The following is a 19252-nucleotide window of genomic DNA, read 5'->3' as shown; positions in this document are numbered from 1 at the left end:
CATTAACAACAAAGCGAAGATTTGGTGCTAGGAATGGACATCAAGTTTGTAGAGTCTATATATATATATTTCTTTTTAATTTTAAGTATTCATGAATTTAAAGTACTACTGAATGCCAGTTTAAAAAAAAAAGGCAAAGGAATAACTTTATCTCATTGAGGAGTATCTAGTAATGATTGGGTAGACAGAATTAAACAAAACAAAACTTATAAACTAGTCAAAACCTATTTCTTCAAAGTCCAGTCCATTACTCAATCTTTTTAAAATTTTTAAATATTTATTTAATTAAATTAATTTATTTATTTTGGCCAGGCCACACGGCTTAGCTCCCCAATCATGGATCCAACCTGTGCCCCCTGCAGTGGAAGCGCAGAATCCTAACCACTGGACCGCCAGGGAATTCCCCCCATTACTTAATCTATTTCACTTAAGCACAGCCTAATTTGTAGAGCTGGTCTAGGCATTGGCTAAGTATCTGGTGTTCTATTTGTCTAAAAATGCTTGAAATTTTATACTGCTATAGTTATTATGGAATATAAATAATATTTTCAAAATATTATTTATGTACACACTTCCTAAATTAAAAAAAAAAGACTATTCTTCTATTCCTTTCAAGTTTCTCCTGTGTGATTCTAAGAAAGTATACAAGTTATATAATCTTCACCCTAACACAATCATACAAAAAATTTACTTACTATAGACTTAAAAGCCAGTAAAGTGAAAATGTTTGCTTCAAAATTTCATTTCCTTCTTTCTTTCCTTATTGGCCATAGAAGAGTAAAGGCAGTAAAATTCTGCATTCTTTATTACTTTCCTATAAAAGTGGGGAAGGCTTAATTGTGAGGTTAATATATCACCAACTTATATGAATGCTGATTATTCCACAGGCAGATAGCTACATGATATGACCTGAGGGTTCCTGGAAAGATTTTCTCTGCTTTCTGTTCCAGTAGCATAATCGTACTAAGAATGGAGTCATTGTCTTGGGATAAAGTATAATATTCCATGATTTTTTCATTAAAATATTAAAACTGTTATGCCATTCTTAGCTGTTAAGAATTTACACACAAGGATAGAGTCCCCCTCATCACCCCTCTAGAGCTAGGTGAGCACAGGTCCCCAGGGAATGGAACACAGCATAGCTTGTTCTGGGAAACTGGAAATAGCAGTTTTAGAGTTGGGGTACTGCTTCAGAAGCCAGGTTTATATATGCATTAGACACCTGTTGACATAAGGGGCTTCATTAAGGCATTAGGGAAGAGAGGGATAAGGGGAAAGAATGCTAAAAGGATAACTGGGAGAGCTGTAAAGCAAATCTAGCCTATCTCTTAATTTTCCCAAACTTATTTTTGAATACATAACTAAACTTTCTTTTCTTTTCTTTTTTTGGCCACACCATGAGGCTTGCAGTATCTTAGTTCCCCAACCAGGGATTGAACCTGGGCCCCAGCAATGAACGGGCCGAGCCCTAACCACTGGACCACCAGGGAATTTCCCATAACTAAACTTCCTTGTTTCCTTTTCTTTGTATTATCTTGGAGAGTTACATAGGAGGCCATGTTATTTCAATGGACAGATGACTCTATAATAAGCCTAAGGGATTCCTATCTATCATCTTTTCTCTAAGCCATACATACAGGCCTCAAATTTGGAAGGTCAGACAGAGGTATAACACTGAATCCAGATACATTATCTTTTCATTAAAATCTTTTACTAAAGCCTCTTACATTGTCTTGATGCTTCATTAGTTTAGAAATTTGTTCTCCTTTAATTTCCATTTTCTTGACTAAATGTTCTAGTTCACATTCTATGTTTTCACAGACTGATTGGCTTTCAGCTTCTTTCATTTGATTCAGCAGGTCTTGGTACTCCCTATGAAAGAAAAGCAAATATCAAGCACTATTACAGTTTATAGTATATGTCTTTGTCACAATTAGGCAATATTCTGTTCAATCATAAATTTTAATCAGAGTTAAATATTAACCTTCAAAGATAGTCTCTTTCTGTAGGGTTATCAAATTAAATCTATGGTAATTATAAACAGGCTCTTATGATTTGAGATTAGATATATTTAGAAATATATTAGACTTAGGACCTTAAAGAATCTTAAAAAAAAGGTCTGAATCCTTGATGTTTACAGTTAAATGTAGTAAAATATTCTGATGTCCTTAGCTAGAGGCATTAAGGGACTCTTTTTCATTCCAAGTTTGGAATTCTTAATGTAGAATCTGTGGAAGAATTCCAGCTATAGAAGTATTTGCCTGAGAAATCCCTAGATTTGGTGATAGGCTACTCAAAGAAACACTGCCAATAGAACTAGTTATATCTTCTACAGAGGTCTTAGTTCAACTAGCTGGCCGCCCAAATCACATATTTTCTGGAATTTTTGTTGAATATATATTTAAACTTGAAGCTTAAAATATATATCCCATACAGAATATTGTTTACTATGGATGCTTCAAACTTGTAATGCAGACCAGCCAGAATCTAAAACAAGAAATTGCTTTCCTATTTGTCTAATGAAATCATTCATTTAACTAAAAAGATTATAAAAAACAAATGGAGAATCTTTCTTATAAAAGTATTTGTGTGTTACAATTTAAGGTCACCAGACTCCATTTGTTAGAATGACAGAAATATCTGTCTGTCAGTTCAGATCTTGGGAATACAGAAACACTTTAAATTGGAAAAAGTAGTAATTACACATAGATAATTAAAATGCAATTTAAATACAAAAAATATAATGAAAAATCAATGACAACAAATCTGCAGATCAAAATAAATCCAAATGGCTAAGTAAGACTTTTAAGAATTTATAAGTGGCATTGTTTGAAAGACTGAGAAGAAAAAAAGATACCTAAATATCTTGCTACTTCTTCTGATAAATACTTACATAGTCATTTGGTCCAGCTCATCTTGCATTGCCATCAAAAGTTCAGACAAATTGTTACAAATGGAAATGGACTTTTCTGAGTCAGAAGGTACAGCTTCACATTGAGAAGTTGATTTAGAAGGCTTGTAGAGACATCTAGGTTCAGAAACTTCAGCCAGTTTCTGAAGGATATGTGGCCTGTAATGTTGCACTGTCTGCAGGTTTTGGGTACTTGCATTCCTGGAATGGCCTGCACTGGCAGACTTCGGGGGGGCGGGGAAGAAATAGCCGAGAACGATTTTAAATAACTGATGGCATTTAAATAGCACTTACAACAAAGCCTGAGTTTATCTGACCAAGTATCCTCATTTTTCCCCCTCTCACCTTCTCAGCCACAATAGGCAGTGATCCAAATTTTGAATAAATTTGCTGAGGTGGTCCTCTCTTTAAACATTTACTTTTCTAAATATTGACAAGGGAAAAAGTAAACAAAAAATATTTAAAAAGACATTTATCAAATGCAACATTATTAGCCATTAGGAAAATGCAAGTTACAATGAAACATCACTATACACCTATTAGAACAGCCAAAAAAAAAAAGTGACACCACCAAATGCTGGCAAGGATGTGGAGAAACCAGATCGCTCATATGCACAAAATAATGCAGCCACTTTGGAAGACAGTTTGGAAGTTTCTTATAAAACTAAACATGTAGTTATCATATGATTTAGCAATTGCACTTTTAGACATTTATCCCAGAAAAATGAAAACTTATGTTCACACAAAAACCCGTATACAAATGTTTATAACTGCTTTATTTGTGATAGCCTAAAACTGAAAACAATCCAAATATCCTTCAATAGGTAAATGGTTAAACTGTGGCACATCCATAACATGGAATACTACACAGAAACTTTTAAAAATGTATTAATACTTGGGTGGATTGCAAGGGAATTGGCTGAGCAAAAAAAGCCTCTCAAAAGGTTACATACTGGGCTTCCGTGGTGGTGCAGTGGTTAAGAATCCACCTGCCAATGCAGGGGACATGGGTTCGAGCCCTGGTCACGGAAGATCCCATATGCCGCGGAGCAACTAAGTCCGTGCGCCACAACTACTGAGCCCACGTGCCACAATGAAGCCCGTGTGCCTAGAGCCCATGTTCCTCAACAAGAGAAGCCACAGCAACAAGCCCCCACACCACAATGAAGAGTAGCCCCCACTAGACGCAACTAGAGAAAAGCCCACATGCAGCAACGAAGACCCAACGCAGTCAAAAATAAATAAATTTTTTTTAAAAAAGGTTACATACTGTATGATTATATTTATATAGCATTCATGAAATAAAATTATAGAGATGGTAAACAGATTAGAAAATGCTAAGGGTTAGGGAGCAGGATGATGTGTAACTATAAAGGAATGGAATGAAGAAAGCTTATAGAGGTGGAATAGTGCTGTATCTTCATTGTGGTGATGGTTACATGAATATACACATGTGATAAAACTATATAAAACTACATATACTCACACATACACATACATATACACACACAACTAAGTGAATAAAAAACTATTGAAATCTCCATAAGTTCTGTGTATTGTACCAATTTCAATTTCCTGGACTTTATACTATATTTATGAAAGATGTTACCATTGGGGAAAACTGGTTGAAGATACATGGGACCTCCCTTTATATTTTTTTGTTATCTCCTGTGAATATATAATTTTTCAAAATAAAAAGTGAAAAACAAAAATAGACACTTATGGTTAGGATATGGAACAATGGTAACTGCTGATTGGAACATAAACTGGTCCAATCACTTTGGACATTATCTCGTAAAGCTAAGGTGCATAACACTTATGGCCCAGCATCTTAGAGAAACTCCTGAACACATGCACCAAAAGGTATGTACAAGAAAGTTCTTAACAGTGTTTTTTATAATAACAAAAAGTGAGAAACAAACCAAATGATCACTGAAAGGAGAAAGGAAAAAAGTATTTTTAGCAATAAAAAGCAGCGAACCATAGGTATATGCATCAATTGGAAGAATCTCATAAACTTAATGCTGAGTGGAAAAAGAAAGCTGCTAAAGAACACGAACAGAATAAGTTCATTTACATAAAGTTCAAAGCATAACCCTAAAACATGTATTTCTTAGGAATACTTATTTGGCAAAGTAATTTTTTTTTTTAAAGCCAGAGGATGATAAAAGCAAAATCAGAATTGTGGTTAATCCTTGGACGGAGGGAATACAATTTAGGAGAGATATATGCTGGGGCTTAACAGTGCTGGTAATGTTCTATTTCTTAAGCTGGGTGGTCAGTATACCAAGTGCTAATTTCATTATTATCCTTCGAGCAGACATTTTTTGTTATATATACTCCTTCATGAAACATTTTTAAAAAGACACTGCTGAACTACATTCTTTTTTTTTTTTTTTTTTGCGGTACGTGGGCCTCTCACTGCTGTGGCCTCTCCCGTTGCGAAGCACAGGCTCCGGACGCGCAGGCTCAGCGGCCATGGCTCACGGGCCCAGCCGCTCCGCGGCATGTGGGATCTTCCCGGACCGGGGCACGAACCCGTGTCCCCTGCATCGGCAGGCGGACTCTCAACCGCTGCGCCACCAGGAAAGCCCTGCTGAACTACATTCTTAAAAGTAAATGATTTCACTATTTTTGTAGGAAGGATTGAACTAGGGTGACCAATTGTCTCAATTTGCCCATGATACAGGATTTTCAGTACTAAAACCAGGAAAGTCACAGGCAAACTGGGGTGAATTGGTCACTCTAGTTAACACTTCACCAAGAGAATAATCAATAAACTGAGCATATTCCATAATGAAAACAAAATATTCCCAACTCTAAATGAAAATTTAGATATCTTAACTATTATAAACATTCAATTTTTTTTTCTGAAAATTAAAAAAATAAAATGGCTTAGAGGTAGAGAAATCACAAGTTTGTGAGTCAGTTCTTATTCACTCAGAGTTGCTTGGTGACCCTGGACAATCATTCAACCTCTGTACTTCAGGAATGGTAATTTCAAGTAATGGAAAACAATGGTCTGGTCTAAGGCTATTTCAAGCAGTTATAATTAAGAGTAAAAGAAATTTAATTCTTTTAGTTACCATATTGGATGAGATCTCTGATTGATTACAGTCTAACCTTTTAAGAGAATAATGAAAACATCACAGGAAAGGCTTCCATCATCTTGCTTACCACATTCAAACAGCCTGATTCTTTACTTCCAAGCTCACCTTATACTGTTGTCGCTTACCATCTAGAAGTATAGCTCTAATCATTTGCCTACAAGCCTTCAGTGGTTCCCAATGACTTATAGGAATAAAAGTTCAAATTCTTAACATGGCATTGAAGATCAGTCATAATCTCACCTCAAGCTATATTTTCAATTTCAGTCTCATATGACACCATCTCACACCCAGTACTGGACAATTACTTATCGTTTCGTGGAAAAACCAACTATACTCTCAGACTGTAAAACACTTCTCTTCATCTCTATCAATACTTACTAATTTTCCAAGGCTGCCTTTAATGCTGCTTCTTGCATGACCCCTTCACATATTCTTTATCTATACAGCACCACAGTATTTTGTTTATACCTCCATTAAGTTTTTATTATACTCTGTCTTATATTTGTATATTTATCTGCCTCTCTGTAAATTCCTGTGTTATTTATCTTTTTACTACCTAAAGGTACTAGTCTATGTAAATCAAGATGTATGAATTGAATGAACTACATTCAGGATATGGAGTGTCAGTGAGACAAGCAGGACTCTCATAGAGGTCTCAAAATCAGATCCTACCTTCAGCAAGCAACTAAGTGTCCCTGCCATCTTTAAAGGGAGGCATTATTACAGGCAGATCCTATGAACTTGGGACTTGAACTAACTACTTTTTAAAAGTGATTTTGCTGTTAATTACTTTTTCTTTTCTTCCAGCAGCTACCTTTTCTTTCCTTCATTTCTTTTACCTTGTTTCTCCCTGTACCTTATTAAAATTTTTTTTCCACTAACTCATCAAAGGATGCCATAAAACACAAATACAAAATTAAGTCAATAATTTTTCCACTTGCAAATTACTTATAGTGATTTTCTATTTGGCTTTGCAGCTTCTAATCTTCCTGTAGAGACAAGAAAGAAAACATACTTGAGGAAGGAAATAAGCTAAAAAATCAACATAAATTGCATTGGGAAAATGTTTTTCATTACCGTATTTTGCAAATTCTTTGAAAGAAAAAATCTGTGAAAAATGCAGCCAAACTATTAAATAGTAACTCTTATTTATGGAATAAATGACTAGCTAAAGTTAAGTATAACGTTTCCTCCATTATCGTATCCATAGGGTGAGCCTATGGCAGTGGCCAGAAATTGCAAATAGCATGCTTGGTTCCCACAGCAAAGAACACACACAAACACTACATGCATATTGAGTAAACAGTAATGATGGTCATCAAAACTACAATTTCAGAATCATGAGATTAAAAGGGATTAACATTTTCTTTCTTACCATTATAAATAAGAAAGTTTAATATAATAAACCCAAACATCAACTCATCTAAACAAAATATTATTGGTAAATCTATAAAGTACTTCCCCAATCTTTATTTTTAGGCAAATCCAAAGGCTATGAGCACAGAAAAAAATAAATAATTTACCTAGAGAAATGACTATAATTTATAATACAATATAATTTAATACTGTATCTTTGTCTTTTTATTGTGCATATATTATATAAAACTGCTTCCAGGATCTATTGTGCTTGTCAGTATCTATTGTGTTGTTTACTGCCTCTTTCGTAAAGTATCCAAAGTACATTTCTCTAACAGTTTAGTACTAGGAAAATGTTTGTCTTTCTAGAAAAACTGGAAGGCTTATTGTTATTTCACAAAGATAGATGTACTGCCTATTATATGCTCCTTTTTGCTTTGGCTGTTAAGAAAACTCAGAGCTAGGTTTTGCACTCAACTGCTGTTACTTTCTTTAACCTAGGTTTTATGGAATTTTCTGTCCTCACACCCCAAACCATCATTACTTGACTCATGTTTTTATGCCCATTTCAAAGCATTGTCTTGTATTATAAATCTTTTCAAATTTTTTTGGAAATGGATAGGTATAAATATTAAAAGGGTGAAGAAATAAGTATTAGCAAGATAAGAATAAAGTGTTTGTATACCTTTGAAGATTTCTTCTTTTCCTTGGAGCGCTTTGGATTTGATATGGAAGACATCAAAATTCTACTGATTTCAAGTCCAGTTTGAAGCTACAATATTGAAAAAAAATGTATTAAATTGATTTTTAACAAGTTCCTTCTTCTTCAAAAACATTATAATGAGGATCAGATCTCAATTTATAAAGACAAAATGTTTTTTGAGGAAGAAAAGAAAACCTCAAACACTATTTTTTGTGTGAAAAAGTTACCAGGTCTACTGGTAATTACAATCATTTTCTGTTTTTAAGAGAATGAATTATTTTATTTATCTCAAACTGAAAACAATCTATAGCAGGAATTGTTTCAACTGAGAATATATATATGTTTGTCAGAATTTCAAAAGACCAAAAGATCTCTTGGCAATACATCCAAGTATATAAATATACTGGCTGACTTATTGAGAACTTCAGTATTATAGCAAAATAAGACAAAAAATAACAAGCTAGGAAGCAGAAATTAGAGTCTAGAATACAGGCTTCAGTTAATAAAGTACAATAAAACGTACATGATTTTAATGTGATAGATGATATAGTGCTCTATTTACCTGAGAAGCTTTGTCTTGAAAGAGCTTACGCTGATGTTCTTCTTCCTTTAGTTTTTCCTCTAAATGTTTAATCTTGCCCTGCAAAAGAATAAAAAATCTAGGATTATTATACAAAAACTAAAGCCAAATATCTTATATTCCTTTTCCAAATAGGGTCCTTAGGGTATTGATTCTTGATAGTTTGGTAAATTAAAGCAGAAAGTAAGAAAAAGTAATGGCAAAAGATGCTAAATTTTTCTTGGCTTTCTTCCTATGCTTCTTTACCTGCTATTATATACAAGAAGAACAAAGGAAAAGCAAAGAATGTATATGCATAGGCTCTTTTAACTTTCATCAACAAAATCATAATAATGAAAATTTGGGAGGTTTTAAAGGTCTAGAACGTCAAACAATTATAGTCTTGGGTCTCAATGTTTCATTCAAAATATAGACAAATTACAACAAACGTCTATTTATGCTGTACTTAGGGAAACAACAGTAATATACATGAAATGATATGATTTGACTCATACCATGTATATACTGTATAACCTTATACACGTAAGTATTTCATCTTATCTCCATGGTGTAGTTTAGAATAGGAAGACAGTACTATTTCAAAGGGTGAGCTTCCTGAGTGTTGGAAAACTCAAGGAAGGCTTCACAGAGGAAGCAGGACTGGGAGAAAGTCCTATGAAATGGATAGGATTTGGGTGGAAAAGGAGAGGGTATTTCAGGACAGGATCTAGAATAGGCTTAACTTAATTATAAGTGGTGAAAGGCAATCTTTTCAATATCCTTTAGGTAAATTACTTAACAAATGAAAATGTTCTGCCATTGCAGAAGAAACCAAAACTACAGCAGAAGAAACCAAAACTACAATTTCACATCAAAAGGCAAGCTCATTCATGCTGTGATAGAATATATTAACTTTTCATCTCTATAGGCAGGAATTCATATCTGGATTACTAAAAGTTGTTAATGAAGTTTTACGAATCTAATTTTACTGCATATTCACATACAGTGTAATTATGCTTAACACTAAAGATTTATTCCTGGCATCACCACTTCAAAGAAACAAGTAGAAGCTTACCTCAGCAGTTTTTTGAGTTGTTTTAAGTTTAAAACATTCTTTTTCTAAGACATCAAGCTTTTCAAGTTTTGCTTGCAGCTTCATGTGATCCTGTTCTTTTTCCCTTTGAAGCTGGGCCTGGAAAGGAAAAAAACAAAACCTAAGTTTGGCAAGTGATGCCAATGGCTCAAGAGTAATACAATTTCTAAGAATTCAAAGTATAATATAAATCTGTCATAAGAAACACGCACATACATGTACATACTTTAGGTGCTTATGAGCAAAAAACAAGAAAATAAAATACTTTTAAAAACCAAATATAATGTGTAAAAAAAGATATTAGATCAATGGAACAAAATCTTCTATGTATCTTTATATAGTATTTCTTACTATGGAAAACATCATCAGTGAAACGTGTATTAAATAAATAAAGGTGTTATTCACAAGGTGACCAAACCAGTCACTGATTTACCCCCTCTCTAACTATAACATAGCAAAGTAACTATCAGAGGAATAAAACATACAGAGAACTATCTTTTATTAACTTAAAACTGCTCTAAAAAAATAGTCTATTAAAAAACAAAAACCTGAAACAACCAATAAACAGAGTCTTGGTGACCTGTGGTCTAACATTCAATTGGACTTATAGAATGAGAGGAGAGAGAAGTCAGACAAGGATAATTATTTGAAGGATAATGGCTAAAAATGTTCCAATTTTGATGAAAAATATTAACTAACATATTCAAGAATCTAAAACAAACAAACAAAAAGTAACCCAAGCAGAATAAATACAAAGAAAACCCCATTTGGGCACATTATCAAATGGTGGAAAACCAGTGATAAAAGGAAAAAAAAGCAGCCTGAGAAGTAACACATTATGCACAGAGGAATGAAGATAACAATTCTCATTAGAAACTATGAAATCCAGAGGACAATTGAGAGAACAGCTTTAATGTGCTAAAAGAAAAAAAGCATCAACTAGAATTCTATATCCAGTGAAACTATCCTTCACCAATGATGGTGAAATAAAGCCTTTTCCAGACAAAATCATGCTAAGAGAATTCCCAGCATACTTTTAAAAGAAGTACTTCAGACTAAAGGAAATGACACTAGATGAAAAATTGATTCTACATAAAGAAATAAAAAGCACTGGGAATGGTAAAAATGTGGATAAATATCTCCTTGTTTCTTAATTTTATTTAAAGGAAAACTGATCATTTAAAGCAGAAACAAAAACAATGTATTGTGAGTTATATAACATATGTAGAAATAAAATATATGAAAACTGTAGCACAAAGGGAGATAAGTGGAAGCATACTGTGGTAAGGATCTAATATTACATGTGAATGTTTTAATACTAATTCATGGCAGACTGTGGTACGTTAAGAACACATATTTTAACCTGTAGAGCAGGTGCTAAAAAGGAGAAAGAGAAGGGAAAAAGTATGAGAAGTCAATAGAATATAAGAAGAAACCACTAGAGAACTTAAAAAATATTTGTAGCTGAAAGATAATGAAAATATAAAATATCAAAATCTGTGGGATGCAAGTAAAGCAATGTTTACAGGGAACTTGATAGTTTTAATCACAAGATATAACATTTAAAAAGAAATAATAAAAGTTTTAAAATCAATAATCTAAGTTTCTAACATACAAAGGTAGGGAAAAAATAGCAAATTAAACCCTACATAAATAGAAGGAAGGAAATAATAAAAATGAAGTGGAAATCAATGAAATAGAACATAAAACTTTAAAAAAATTTTCTTTTGAAAAAATCAATAAAGTTGATAAAGTGATAGGTAGAGTGATAATTTTAAAAAGAGCAAAAATACAACTTAGTAATATCACGAATGAAAGAGGGACTTCTCTAAAGACACAAGAAGAAACAAAAATCTGAGTAGCCCAATCTCTGTTACAAATAAATTGAATTCATTATTCAAAAACACTTTACATTTAAAGAAAACTCCAGTCCCAGATAGCATCTATCAAATTTGAATTCTATCAAACATTTATGGAGGAAATAATACTACTCTTATACAAGGTCTTCCAGAAAATAGAAGAAGGAATCTTCCCAACTAATTTTATGAGGCCAACAAAACCATAACACCAAAACCAGACATTATAAGAAAATTACAAACCAAGATTCCTCATGGACAAAGGCACAAAAATAGCTAAGCAAAATATTAGCAAACTGAATCAAGCAATGTAAAAAAAGAATACTATTTTAAGATTGATTGGGGTCTATACCAGGAATGCAATGTTGGTTAACATTTGAAAATCAAACAGTGTAACTTACCATGTTAACAGAAGGAGTGAGAAAAATCATATGACCCTTTCACTAGATGTAGAAAAAGCAATTCACAAAATTTGATACCCATTCACAATAAAAGCTTTTAGCAAACTAAGAATAGAAAGTAATTTCCACACCTTGATAAGGAACAACTATGAAAAACCTAGAGGTAATATCCTAGTGAAAGACTGGCATCTTTCTCCCAAAGATCAGAAACAAAACAAAGATGTCAGTTCTTACTACTCCTAACCCAAAGATCAGAAACAAAACAAAGATGTCAGTTCTTACTACTCCTAATTAACACTATACTAGCTGTAATAGCCAGAGCAATAAAGTATGAAAAAGAAATAAAAGCCAAAAAATTTGGAAAAGGAGAAATAAAGCTGTCTTTATTCACAGATGACATGATTGTGTATAAAGAAAATCCTTTGAAAATATGAAAACTACTAGAATAAATTTAGCAAGCTGCAGGATACAAAGTCACATAAAAATCAATTACATTTTTATATGCTAGTAATAGAAAAATGAAAAAAAAGTCCAATATTGCTCATAATAACATTAAGAATACAAAGTTCTTAGAGATAAATTTAACAAAAGATGTGCAAGATCTCTCATAGAAACTACAAACCATTATGAAGAGAAAGTAAAGAAGACTGAAATAATAGAGAAATATACTATGTTCATGGATCAGAAGATTCAATATTTTCGAGTTATCAATTTTTCCCCAAATGATCTATAGATTTAACAATATCCCGATCAAAATCTCAGCAGACTTATTTTTTAGAAAATGTTACACTGGTTATAAAATTTATATAGAAGTGCAAAGGATCTATAATAACAACAAAAAGAACAAAGCTGGAAGATTCACACTACTTGATTTCAAGACTTATTGTAAAGCTACATGGTTATTAGTGTAAGAATAGACGAAAAGATAATACAGAGTCTCAGAAACAGACTTTATCTATCTTTGCCAATTGATTGTTGACAAAGGTGCCCAATGAATTCAACAGGAGAAAAGAAATCTTTTAACAAGTGGTGCTGGAACAACTGGGCATCCACATGGAAAAAATTTAACCTTGACTATTTCCTCTCACCATACAAAAATTAATTCCAGATGGATCACAGGAAAAAAATGAAAACAAAAAGCTTTTAGAAGAAAATATTTTGGAAAACAGTTTCACAGTTTCTTATAAACATACACCTACCCTGTGGTTCAGCAATTCTACTACTATTTATCCAAGAGAAATTAAAACATATGGTCACAAAATAATTTGTACAAGAATGTCCATAGCAGCTTTATTCATAATATCTCCAAACTGTCCATAGCAGCTTTATTCATAATATCTCCAAACTTTATTCATAATATCTCCAAACAAGCCAAATGTCCATCAACAGAAAAATGGATAACCAACTTGTGGCATATCTATATAATGAAATTCTATACAGCAATAAAAGGAATGAACTACTGATACATACAACAACATGGATTAATCTAAAAAACTTTATGTTAAACCAAAGAACCAGACACAAAAAAGTACATTTTCTATGATCCAATTTATATGAAGTTCTAGGACAGGCAAACTTAATCTGAAGTAAAATAAATCAGAATAGTAGTTGTGTTGTTGGGAGGTGGGTACAGAACAGGGAATAACTTGGCAGAGATATAAGAAAATTTCTGGGGTGATAAAAATGTTCTGTTGGACTTCCCTGGTGGCACAGTGGTTGGGAATCTGCCTGCCAATGCAGGGGACACAGGTTCAAGCCCTGGTCCAGGAAGATCCCATATGCCATGGAGCAACTGGGCCCATGCGCCACAACTACTGAGCCTGCACTCTACAGCCTGTGTGCCACAACTAAGCCCACATGCCACAACTACTGAAGCCTGCGTGCCTGGAGCCCATGCTCCGTTAACAGGAGAGGCCACCACAATGAGAAGCCTGCACACTGCAATGAAAAGTGGCCCCCACTCGCCGCAACTAGCAAATGCCCTCACACAGCAATGAAGACCCAATGCAGCCAAAGATAAATAAATAAATGAATTTATTAAAAAAATGTTCTGTTATTTGGTAGGACTATGGATTACATGAGCATATTCATTTATCAATAATCACTGAACTGTACATTTAAGACCTGTGTATTTCACTAGATGTAAATTATACTTCAACAAAAACATTTAAAAAATGGTTAAAAGTCACTGATCTACAATATTTAGCTAGCATAGGAATTTCTACGTTATTTTATAAGGTAAAACGTGAATAGGTGAATAGATAGATATCTTGTGCTTTTAATTGGCATTTCCCTGGTCACTAATGAGATTGATCAAGTTTTCTATAAATGTATGACCATTTGTGATTCCTTTTATCCTGCAAAATGCCTCTTCATAACTTTGCCCACTTTTCTACTGCTTTGTTACTTTTTGTATCTTGCCTAAAAAATCTCCCTTAACTCCAAGGTCATAAGGATATTGTTCCGTATTTGCTCTTAAAAATTCCAACGTTTACATTTAAGTCTTTAATCCATCTGGAATTGATTTTTCTGTATGGTAGGGATCAATTTCTTTGTTTTTTTTTCTCACACAGATAACCAATTTTCCCAAAACTGTTTACTGAAGTCTGACTTTTCTCCAATGTTCTGCAGTGGCATCCTTGTTTTATATTGAGTTTCCACATAAGTGTGTCTGACTATATCCTATTCCTTTATTCGGGTGTCTATCCATACAAATACCATGTTAATTTTTATTTTAATTTTTATTTATTTTTTTGCGGTATGTGGGCCTCTCACTGTTGTGGCCTCTCCCGTTGTGGAGTACAGGCTCTGGACGCGCAGGCTCAACGGCCATGGCTCATGGGCCCAGCCGCTCCGCGGCATGTGGGATCTTCCCGGACCGGGGCACGAACCTGTGTCCCCTGCATCGGCAGGTGGACTCTCAACCACTGTGCCACCAGGGAAGCCCTATCATGTTAATTTTGATAGCATCAATACAGTAAGACCTCACCTTATTCTTCTTCAGAATAGCTTGGCTACTCTTGGACCTTTCCTTTTTATATAAATTTTAGAATCACTTTTCCAGTTCCTTGAAAAACCTATTAAATTCTTGCCCATTAAAATCCAGTATTGACTGGTACTTTACCCATTTCCAACATAAAGCAAAGATCTTAGAACACTTAAACTATATTTACCAGTTCCTAATTTATGAGCTTCTGTTCTCATTAATTTTAATCCTTTATATATATTTAAATACATAAATAAAACATTATTATTGCTGTTTTATACAATATTCATTTAGATTTACCCATATATTTACCATCTTCGTTGTTCTTCATTCCTTCCTGCATCTCTGACCTTCCATCTAAGACACCTTTCCTTCTGTCCGAATAAGGTCCTTCGGTGTTTCCTTAGAATGTATCTCCTAGTAACAAACTATCTCAGATTTTGTCAGTCTTAAAATGTCTTCACTTTACCTTTATTTCTGAAGGATATTTCCCCCAGGCATTGGGCTCTAGATTGGTAGTTATTTTCTTTTACTGCCTTAATTATATCCATCTTCTTCCAGATTCAGTATTTTCAGTTGAGAAGCCCACTGTTACTTTAATTGCTGTCCTTTTGAACATACCCTTCCCCCACCCCCCAGCAGCTTTTAGGATTTTATTCTTGTCTTATTATTTCTTTTATTTCTTTTTATTTTTCCTACTTTGGTTTTATCTTCTTGAATCTGTGGTCTGATTTTTTTTTAAATCAATTTTTTAAAATTCCCAGCCATTATCTCTTCAAATATTGTTTCTGTCCTATTCTTTCTCTTTTCCTTTTGGAACTCCAATCACAGATATATTTGACCTCACTCTTAACTTCTGCCTCTTACTCTCTTTTCTAAATTTACTATTGTTTTGTCTCTTCATTGATCTGGACAGTTTCAGCATCTAGTTCACTATTTATCTCTTCTAATCTGCTATTAGATCCACCATTAAGTTCTAAATTTCACTTACTGTATTTCTTAGTTCTACAATTTTTATTTGGTTCTTTCTCAAATCTGCTCTGCCATTTTATGGTTTCTAATGCTCTACTGAAAATTTTGTTCCTATCTTCTGTCTCCTTGATTTTAGCAAGCATAATTATTTTAAAGTCTCTCTCTTCCAGAGCCAGTACCTAGCTGGAGATAACTTATGAGAGTGTTTATATAGTCTGTTATGTATGCTATCTCTTTTCACAGTGCTTTATCTCCTTCTCCCTGTTTATCTTTGACTGAAAGTTTCTCACTATGTAGAAGAGATGTATAAAGAAATAATTTGAGGTCCTTGGGAACATGAGCCATCCAGGATCACTTTAATCCAATTTCGGGGACTAAGATTTTCTGGATTACTCTGATAACCTAGAGCAGAGCTGTAATCTGGGTTGTTTTTCTTCTTGTTCACCATTACAAAGCATTCAGAGCACAGAAGATATACCACAGTTCCTACTCTTGGCAGGCCGTGGACTCTAATTTCCTTAGCCCCATAAACATGGCTTTCAAAAGTATTATTTAGCCTCTCAACAGACTCTTCTGGAATCAGAAATGCCCTAAGAAGGAAGGAACCTGAAACTAACCTCTCTAGAGCTCAACTTCTTTGGATTTAAGTCTGCACACAGATTTTTGAATTGGTGATTTTACATCACCTTGTTAACTCTACAATGCCTTTGTGTACTTTCTTTTCTTCCTTTCTTCCTCCCTCCCTCCCTTTCTTTTTAATTTTCTGTCCAGTTTTTTGTGTTTTCCTCTACAAAAAGGTTGGTCCAAATGACCTAGTATGTATCACCGTAACTGGAAATTTCCTATATACAGCTTTATATCCTATTTAAGATTTTTAATATGACAATCTACCCATGACATTAAATATTCTTTAAAAACATATTATAGGAGGCTCGGCTTCGGTCGGAGCGCAGGGAGAGGACTGGGGTTGGCGGCGTGAACACAGCCTTCAGGGGGTTAGTGCACCACGGCTAGCCAGGAGGGAGTCCGGGGAAAAGTCTGGACCTGCCGAAGAGGCAAGAGACTTTTTCTTCCCTCTTTGTTTCCTGGTGCGAGAGGAGATGGGATTAAGAGCGCTGCTTAAAGGAGCTCCAGAGACGGGCGCGAGCCGAGGATAAAACCGCGGACCCCAGAGACGGGCATGAGATGCTAAGGCTGCTGCTGCCGCCACCAAGAAGCCTGTGTGGGAGCACAGGTCACTATCCACACCCCCCTTCCGGGGAGCCTGTGCAGCCCGCCACTGCTAGGGTCCCGGGATCCAGGGGCAACTCCCCCGGGAGAACGCACGACGTGCCTCAGGCGGGTGCAAAGTCCCGCCGGCCTCTGCCGCGCAGGCTCATCCCGCACTCGGTGCCTCTCCCTCCCCCCACCCCGCCCCGGCCTGAGTGATCCAGAGCCCCCGAAACAGCTACTCCTTTAACCCCGTCCTGTCTGAGCGAACAACAGATGCCTTCCGGGGACCTACACGCAGAGGCGGGGCCAAATCCAAAGCTGAGCCCCTGGGAGCTGTGAGAACAAAGAAGAGAAAGGGAAATCTCTCCCAGCAGCCTCAGAAGCAGCGGATTAAAGCTCCACAATCAACTTGATGTACCCTGCATCTGTGGAACACATGAGTAGACAACGAATATCCCAAATTGAGGAGGTGAACTTTGAGAGCAAGGTTTATGATTTTTTCCCCTTTTCCACTTTTTGTGAATGTGTATGTGTATGCATCTGTGTGAGATTTTGTCTGTATAGCTTTGCTTCCATTTGTCCTAGGGTTCTATCCGTCCGTTTTGCTTTTTTTTTTTTTTTTTTTTTTTTTTTTGCGGTACGCGGGCCTCTCACTGCTGTAGCCTCTCCCGTTGCGGAGCACAGGCTCCGGACGCGCAGGCTCAGCGGCCATGGCTCACGGGCCCAGCCGCTCCGCGGCATGTGGGATCTTCCCGGACCGGGGCACGAACCCGTGTCCGCTGCATCGGCAGGCGGACGCTCAACCACTGCGCCACCAGGGAAGCCCCCGTTTTGCTTTTTTAAAAAACTTTTTTCTTAATAATTAATTTTTATTTTAATAACTTTATTATATTTTACTTTAATTTTAGTTTATCTTCTTTCTTTCCTTTTTTCCTTCCTTCCCTCCTTTCTTCCTTCCTCCCTCCCTCCCTCCCTCCTTTCTTTCTTTCCCTTTCTTTCTTTTTCTTTCTTCCTTCCTTCCTTCCTTCCTTCCTTCCTTCCTTCCTTCCTTCCTTTCTTTCTTCTTCTAATTCTTTCTTTCTACTTTTTATCCCTTTTATTCTGAGCCGTGTGGATGAAAGGCTCTTGGTGCTGCAGCCAGGAGTCAGTGCTGTGCCTCTGAGGTGGGAGAGCCAACTTCAGGACACTGGTCCACAAAAGACCTCCCAGCACCACACAATATCAAATGGCGAAAATCTCCCAGAGATCTCCATCTCAACACCAGCACCCAGCTTTACTCAACGACCAGCAAGCTACAGTGCTGGACACCCTATGCCAAACAACTAGCAACACAGGAATACAACCCCACCTATTAGCAGAGAGGCTGCCTAAAATCATAATAAGTCCACAGACACCCCAAAACACACCACGAGACGTGGACCTGCCCACCAGAAAGACAAGATCCAGCCTCATCCACCAGAACACAGGCACTAGTCCCCTCCACCAGGAAGCCTACACAACCCACTGAACCAACCGTACCCACTGGGGACAGACACCAAAAACAACGGGAACTATGAACCTGCAGACTGCAAAAAGGAGACCCCAAACACAGTAAGATTAGCAAAATGAGAAGACAGAAAAACACAGAGCAGATGAAGGAGCAAGATAAAAACCCACCAGACCTAACAAATGAAGAGGAAAGAGGCAGTCTACCTGAAAAAGAATTCAGAATAATGATAGTAAAGATGACCCAAAATCTTGGAAATAGAATGGACAAAATGCAAGAAACATTTAACAAGGACCTAGAAGAACTAAAGATGAAACAAGAACGATGAACAACACAATAAATGAAATTAAAAATACTCTAGATGGGATCAATAGCAGAATAACTGAGGCAGAAGAACGGATAAATGACCTGGAAGATAAAATAGTGGAAATAACTACTGCAGAGCAGAATAAAGAAAAAAGAACGAAAAGAACTGAGGACAGTCTCAGAGACCTCTGGGACAACATTAAACGCACCAACATTCGAATTACAGGGGTCCAGAAGAAGAAGAGAAAAAGAAAGGGACTGAGAAAATATTTGAAGGGATTATAGTTGAAAACTTCCCTAA

At 35.6% G+C, this 19252-nt stretch overlaps 1 protein-coding gene across 4 annotated transcripts in view; it reads right to left on the bottom strand.

Moving 5' to 3' along the window:
- Positions 1–19252, bottom strand: part of CEP57L1 (centrosomal protein 57 like 1) — a 61420-nt gene that overhangs the window by 850 nt on the left and 41318 nt on the right. For 3 of the 4 annotated variants that reach the window (XM_022554001.3, XM_030760295.2, XM_022554045.2), the window contains 6 exons: positions 9715–9831; positions 8643–8720; positions 8063–8149; positions 3257–3334; positions 2894–3135; positions 1728–1872 (listed from right to left, as the gene is read on the bottom strand). In XM_022554001.3, the coding sequence (XP_022409709.2) occupies positions 1728–1872; positions 2894–3135; positions 3257–3334; positions 8063–8149; positions 8643–8720; positions 9715–9831 (747 nt within the window). Of the gene's footprint in view, positions 1–695; positions 815–1727; positions 1873–2893; positions 3136–3256; positions 3335–8062; positions 8150–8642; positions 8721–9714; positions 9832–19252 lie in introns of all 4 variants that reach the window. The other variant, XR_002642011.3, reaches the window with a different exon arrangement.

The sequence above is a fragment of the Delphinapterus leucas genome, chromosome 12, assembly GCF_059928025.1.
Source record: "Delphinapterus leucas isolate spDelLeu-1000000601 "Yukka" chromosome 12, BTC_Dleu_Yukka2, whole genome shotgun sequence".
Classification (NCBI taxonomy): Eukaryota; Metazoa; Chordata; class Mammalia; order Artiodactyla; family Monodontidae; genus Delphinapterus; species Delphinapterus leucas.
Note: the sequence above shows the minus strand (reverse complement) of the source record. Positions and strands in the feature narration are given on the sequence as shown.